The sequence below is a fragment of the Rhinopithecus bieti genome, unplaced genomic scaffold, assembly GCF_001698545.2.
Source record: "Rhinopithecus bieti isolate Rb0 unplaced genomic scaffold, ASM169854v2 scaffold_9899, whole genome shotgun sequence".
NCBI lineage: Eukaryota > Metazoa > Chordata > Mammalia > Primates > Cercopithecidae > Rhinopithecus > Rhinopithecus bieti.
This window is the reverse complement of record NW_016806979.1, coordinates 36,278-42,860: the sequence shown is the minus strand read 5'-3', so window position 1 is coordinate 42,860 and position 6,583 is coordinate 36,278. Positions and strand designations below refer to the sequence as shown.

The 6,583-nt window shown below is 50.9% G+C and overlaps 1 protein-coding gene across 1 annotated transcript in view; it reads left to right on the top strand.

The window, feature by feature from the left end:
- TBCD (tubulin folding cofactor D) overlaps positions 1-6,583 on the top strand; it is a 174,320-nt gene that overhangs the window by 149,202 nt on the left and 18,535 nt on the right. Inside the window, exons 19-21 of the mRNA XM_017879152.1 lie at positions 2,533-2,595; positions 3,481-3,557; positions 5,636-5,717. Of these exons, the coding sequence (XP_017734641.1) occupies positions 2,533-2,595; positions 3,481-3,557; positions 5,636-5,717 (222 nt within the window). The remainder of the gene's footprint in view (positions 1-2,532; positions 2,596-3,480; positions 3,558-5,635; positions 5,718-6,583) is intronic.

Sequence of the window (6,583 nt, the reverse complement as noted above, 5' to 3'; positions counted from 1 at the left end):
AAAAAAAAAAAATTCTTCATTTTGAAATAATTACGGACTTACAGGAAGTTATGAGATTAGTAATAGAGCCTAGCTGTGCTTCCCACGCTTCCCCTGCGGTGACTCCGGGTTTGGCCGCACAGTGTTGGAGCCAGGACCGTGTGTTGAGGCCCTGCCTCTTAACTGGACTGCAGGCCTTTGCGGTTTTGCGGCTTCATGTGTGTTTGGAGTGGGCATGTGTGTCTAGTTTTGTGCAGATTGATGCCCTCTGTAGCTTTCTGTAACTAACTCCACACTCAATCAGAAACCTGCGTCCTTCCCACAGAGACAGCCCCTGCCCTTTGCTTTCTCACCCCCCTGCCGCCCTTCTAGAATATGTCATGATTGACTCATATGGTCGTGGCATTTTGAGGTGGGCATTTTCTGTGAGCGTGGTGCCCTGAGACCCCATCGAGCTGTCCATGTGTTCACAGTTTGTGCCTTCCTAGCCCACGGTTGGGTTTTACCAGAGTGCGTTCAACCAGCACTCAGTAAAGTACACCAGGACTATTTCTGTCTGTTGCTGTTGTGAACAAGGTTGCCAGGAATATTCATGTGTGAGATGTTGTGTGTACAAACCTTTTCATTTCTACCGCTGAGTCCTGTGTGCCGTTTCGTGAGAGGCTGACACACTGCTTCATTACACCGCTGATCCCCGGCCAGAACTGTTTAACCTGATTATAAAATACATTTAAAGTTCACATGTAGGTGCATCTCCAAGAAAATTATTTTAAAAACTAGTTAGGACTTTGGTTTCCCAGTCTTTAAAACACAGGAGAGCAGTACTCTGTTGAGAGCTGAAAGGATTCGCACTGTGACAGAGGCGTGTCTGGTTTTGGTGGAAAGGGGAGTGCCCTGAGTGAGTGATGGTGTTACAGGTGCCACGTGGAAGGAGGTAAAATCATATCTAAAACTAAGCGTGAGAGTAACTAAAAACTCAGCATACAAACTACAATCATCAAAATCCTCAAAGACATTTTAGGAGACATTGTAGGACAATGTCAGTCTCTGAAGAAGACTTCTTAGTTTAGAAATTGTCAAATCTGCACAGAAGTAAAGGGAAATAGTTTACGGGGCCCAGAGTCTCGCCCAGCATCCCAGAGCACAGACCCTTGTTTTGTTTTCCCAGCGCTTCCTTTCTCCTCCCTTCCCCCGAGTTTAAAGCAGACCCTGAATGTCAGGTCCCAGCAACCCCTCGCTGGGTTTTTCTAACTGGTGGTAAGAACTGGTTTTCTAGGTTTTTTTTGTTTGTTTCTTTTTGTTTCCCCCTCTTGGGATGTAATCCCCAGTTAACAGATTTTGGAATAATAATTCCACAAGGAGATAATTTTGTTGGGCCTTATACTGAAGAATAGAACATGGATAGGTTGGTAGGGAAGACAGAGATTCAGAGTAAATGTCTGACCACAGTCGAAAGGTAAAAAGTTAATTAATGTACAACAACTTGTAAAATTGCCTGTGACGAGGTGAAGGATCCAGTGGGAAATGGGGCAGAGCAGACGTGTGGGCATTTCGTGCAGGAGAGGAGCAGACCCACACGGCCGTGGATGGTGAGGGTGCCTGGCCTCACCTTGCAGGCAGGGAAGTACCAGGTTACTTCACATCGAGAGGACCATTTTCCTCTTTTCCCGTTGGCTGCGGTTGGCACTGAAGAATCCTGGTGCTGAAAGACGCAGAGCAGGGTCTCTCGTGGAACAGGAGATATCCGGTCTGTTCAGTTTGCTGAGTGGCAGTATCTGTGACAATGGGAAGTGTGTGCGCAGGGAGGACAGGCCAGGTGGACAGACGGCCTCCACGTCGGTAGCATGGACAGGCCTCCTTGTTCACCGTGACAAAAAATGGAAGGAGAGTTTAGTCCCTCAGGAGAAACAGTAAATACCATGAAAAAGCGTGGAGACGTCCGTGAGTGGGTTCCGTTGTCAGGTAGAAACGGTGGGAGCCAGAGCAGTGTGCGGCCGTGGGAGCTGCTGATTCTGTTCAGTTGTCTGTGTCTCGTGCGCCCCGGCCCCTTGGTGGCTGGTCAGGGTCACGTTTCTGGTCATGGAGAGAGTGAGTGACGAGCTATGTGGGGAAGTGACAGGCATGGCCTGCGGTCTGGAGCAGTGTGGGTGATGGCTGTCTGTCGCTTGGGTCCTGAGTGACAGGTCCAGGAGCAGAAGCCTCTATGCTTCCTGTGCAGCCTGTCACAGGGACGTCTGCAGCTCCCTGACAGGCCCGCCCAGCTTCTCTGAAGTGCATGTGGGCCTGGCCGCGTGGCTGGGTCTGCAGAACTTTCTTCAGGCTGCTCAGTGGAGAAGGCGTCCTGGGCTTCTCATGGTGGTTCTGAAACGGTTCTGGGATGTTTCCAGCTCTGGCAGCAGGGGAGGGTAGGTGGGCGGGGGCAGGAGCTGGCCACACACAGCTCAGAATGCGGCCAGGGCAGGGTGCTGTGGCAGGAGCTTTTGGAGAAGTAACATTGTGTCTATCCTTTTTTTGGAAAAGTAACATTGTGTCTGTCCTTTTTTTTCCCCCCAGTGTGCGTTTTAATAGAAAAGTTGTCACTTTCCAAAATGCCCTTTCAAGGTGACACCATAATTGGTAAGTGCTTTTGTTTTTAATAGCATTTGCTTCCAGAATGACTTCAAATTACAAGGTAAAAATGAACCTGTTAGGATGGGGGTGATAAAGGATTATAGCTTAAAGGTTCACGATATTATTAATTGCATACGTTGCCTTGAAGTTGCTACAAGAATCTGCTTGAATAATGGGTACCTACCACCCTCTTCACCATACACAGGAGGGCCCTTCCCCGCCACCACCTCAGTGCCCCCATCTCCTTGCTGCCATGCCTGGTGCCTGGGACTCTGTGTCAGTTCTTCTCCCAGGCAGACAGTCGGGAGATGCAGCGACCCAGGCCCTCGTGGACCTGGAGAGTGCTGGCCGCTGGCACCACGGACCCTGCGGGCAGAGCGCCTGCAGCCCCCACACTGGGCCGCCAGAGCACAGTGAAGGGAGTCCCCAGGGCTGTCGTGTCCCGGGGCTGTCTCAGCAGCCTCAGAAGTTAGGACTTTTTTTGTGGGGATTGAATAGCCTTCACATTTGTTGCTTTTGCAGGATCTAATTGAGTTAAAGATTGGGTTTATATTGGTGGGAGCTGGGGAGACCTTTTGAAGGAAAAGATTAGGGGTAACAAAAGAATGAAAGTTTTCCAAAATATGATGTGTAAAAGTTTACAGAGTGCTGGTGTTTCCCCCACTAAGAGCTTAACACAATTTAACAGCCGTGAGAGGGCCTTTCCCTTCAAATGGAAGGGGCCTTAGACTTACCACAACATGGACAATGTTCAGTTTTGCTTTTCCACAGATTCATCTCAAAGGTTACTGTCGACTTTAAGATTAGTATTAATAGAAGCTATTTTTTGCTGTTGTTTTTGATTTCAACTCACCACTCTTGCCTGGGTATGCTAACTTGTTTCTTTGACAGATGGATGGCAGTGGCTGATAAATGACACTTTGAGATGTCTCCATCTCATCTCAAGTCACTCCCGACAGCAGATCAAGGTACAGTGAGTGAGCACGGTCGTTCCCGGCGCAGGGCTGTGGCGGTGTTTGTGTGTGAGTTACGGATAGGTGTTTGTGTCGGCGATGGGGCCTCTCGAGGCCGTTCCTGCGCTAGCCTGATAACTGACAAATGCGGGCGTTCGATTCGGAATCCTGGATGGTAGAGTCAACGTGGTTTATAACCAGAAAATCCAACACAGCCATCGGAATCCAAATGTTTAATTTTTTATTGTTTCTGACTGTATTAATTATAGTCACCTTTGAGACACTTTTTCTGCATTGATAGTCGCTGTGCTCCATTGAGTTCTGTGTCCTTAGGATCCGAGGTTTGAAAACTCCCTTTACAGTGCTCCTGTGTAGATGAGAAAACAGCACCCCAGGACGTCTGTCCACATACACTGACCTAGTCAAGTTGTGTGGGTGCCAGTATGTGTGTGCCCGTCCCCAGCCACCTGCCCTCCCATCCTGGGGGATACAGGTGGACTTTGGACTCACAGAGCTGTAACACTGATCTCATTGCATAGAGATGGGCCTGGTGCAGAGGCGGGTGGATCACTCGAGGTCAGGAGTTCGAGGCCAGCCTGGCCAACATGGTGAAACCGCATCTCTACTAAAAATACAAAAATTAGCGGGGTGAGGTGGCATGTGCCTGTAGTCCCAGCTACTCAAGAGGCTGAGGCAGGAGAATTGCTTGTACTTGGGAGGTGAAGGTTGCAGTGAGCCGAGATCATGCCACTGCACTCCAGCCTGGGTGACAGAGCAAGACTGTCTCAAAAACAGAAAGAAAGAAACCATGGTTACCAACATTGACTAGGTTTTGATATTGAGGATGAAGAACGGAAGTACATTAAGGTGTCTTGTAATTCTCTGACTTCCTCCATGCTTAGCATTTCTTTTTCCTTAGTGTCTTCAATTTCCTTAATTTTTTTTTTCCTTAAGTAACTTGAACTTCTTCTGTAGGATCCAAGTACAGTTCTATTAATTGAATTTTAATGCATTATGATCAGTGCCTCAGAATTTTCTTTCAAAAGTCCATGATTAATTCACGCCTGCCATGATGCTGGTATACTTTGCCCCTGGGATTGGCACAGATGGTGACTCGTGGAATGCAGCCCTCTGTGGAAGACGCACCTCCTCTGCTCACGCCCCGCCCGCCCGCCCCCAGTGCCTCTCCAAGGCTGCTCTGTGGGCCTCGGCTCCTGGGCTTTGGGGGAGCAGTGGATAGAACATGTGGGTTCAGTGTTTGCCACTTGCTGGCTGTGTGGTCATGAAAGGCTCCTCCATAAGTGGCAGAGGTGGGGGTTCGAGGAGACTGGCACTTAGCCCCACAAACAGTGGGACTGGTGACTCTCCGCACGCTCCTGCTCTGTAGCAATTGCCATCCCTCCCACCATGGCTCCCGGTGGCCTTGGGATGGGTTCCCGAGGGTCTCCTGCTGTCCGGCCCCAACTCCTGTTCCCAGTGCCCGCCCCGGAGCCCTGTGTCTCTAATTGAGGCTGACGTGGGTTGGCCTGGAGGCCCTGCCCCATTACTCTGGGTGTATAATGTATGCCTTTTCCTTCATAACTGTTTCTGGGAAAGAAAAAAATGCTCCATTTTATTACTGTTCCATATTAGAAGACAGGCAGCGTGGAAAGAACAATCAGGTTGTCCGTTCAGTTTCTTAGTTGTAGTAAAGTGATGCGTGTATCTGACAGATGCTGGTGAGCAGCCATGCTGGAAAGGAGCAGCATGACTTAGGGGTTCTCTTGGTTTGGTTCTAAAGTCATCACTGCCTGAACCTCATGGTGACCTGCTGTGTCCCTGGTCTCGGGCTACTCTGACCTCAGGGTGACCCACCGTGTGCCTGGTCAGGTCCTTCTCTGACGTCAGGGTGACCTACCGTGTCCCTGGCCGGGGGCTTCTCTGACCTCAGGGTGACCTGCTGTGTCCCTGGTCTCGGGCTGCTCTGACCTCAGGGTGACCCACGGTGTCCCTGGTCAGGTGCTTCTCTGACCTCAGGGTGACCTGCTGTGTCCCTGGCTGGGGGCTTCTCCGAGCAGAGCTGCTGTGTGTTCACCGTGCTGCCTTTGTTTTAGGATGCAGCAGTCTCAGCCCTGGCCACTCTCTGCAGTGAATATTACATGAAGGAGCCAGGGGAGGCAGATCCCGCAATTCAGGGTGAGTGGGGGCCCTTTCCTTGAAGGCTCCAGGGGCTTCCAGCAGGAAGCTGCTCGGGGAGCGTCTGGGCACGGAGGAGGCCTCAGCTGTGCAGGGGAGCAGAGCCACCACCATCACGGCTGGAGCGGGACTGTTCGGGTCTCAGGTTCCCTCTGAGGGACCTCTGGGCAGGTCCCACAGCCGCCAAGGGTGTTGCATCACTCTGAGCAAGCGGCTCTGCAGGGGGGGCCTCTGTTGACGGCACCCTGGCAGCTGGTCCTGGAGCACAGTGTTCCTCACACTTTCAGTTGTGTTTTCTTACATTATATTTATTTATTTAATTTTTTGAGACAGTCTGGCTCCGTCACCCCGGCTGGAGTGGCGTGGCATGATTCGTCTCACTGCAGTCCCCGCCTCCCGGGTTCAAGCAATTCTCCTGCCTCACCCTCCCGAGTAGCTGGGATTACAGGTGCCCACCACCACGCCCGGCTAATTTTTTGTATTTTTAGTAGAGACGGGTTTCTTCATGTTGGTCAGGCTGGAATCGAACTCCTGACCTCAGGTGATCTACCCACCTCAGCCTCCCAAAGTTCTGGGATTACAGGCGTGAGCCTCTGTGCCCGGCCAGTGTTTTTAGAATTTTTGTGAACACCGTGACATTATTGTGGTGTGTGTTCTTCACTTGTTAATATATTTTGCTGTTTTTTCCTTCTTTGTGAAAGTAGCATAAGGCTGGCTTTACTCTGTGTCCTGTGCGTGGCCGCCCTGCCGCCTCACTGTACGTCCTGCACCCCCTGTCCTGTGCGTGGCCGCCTCACTGTACATCCTACGCCCCCTGTCCTGTGCGTGGCGGCTTCACTGTACATTCTGCGCCCCTGTCCTGTGCG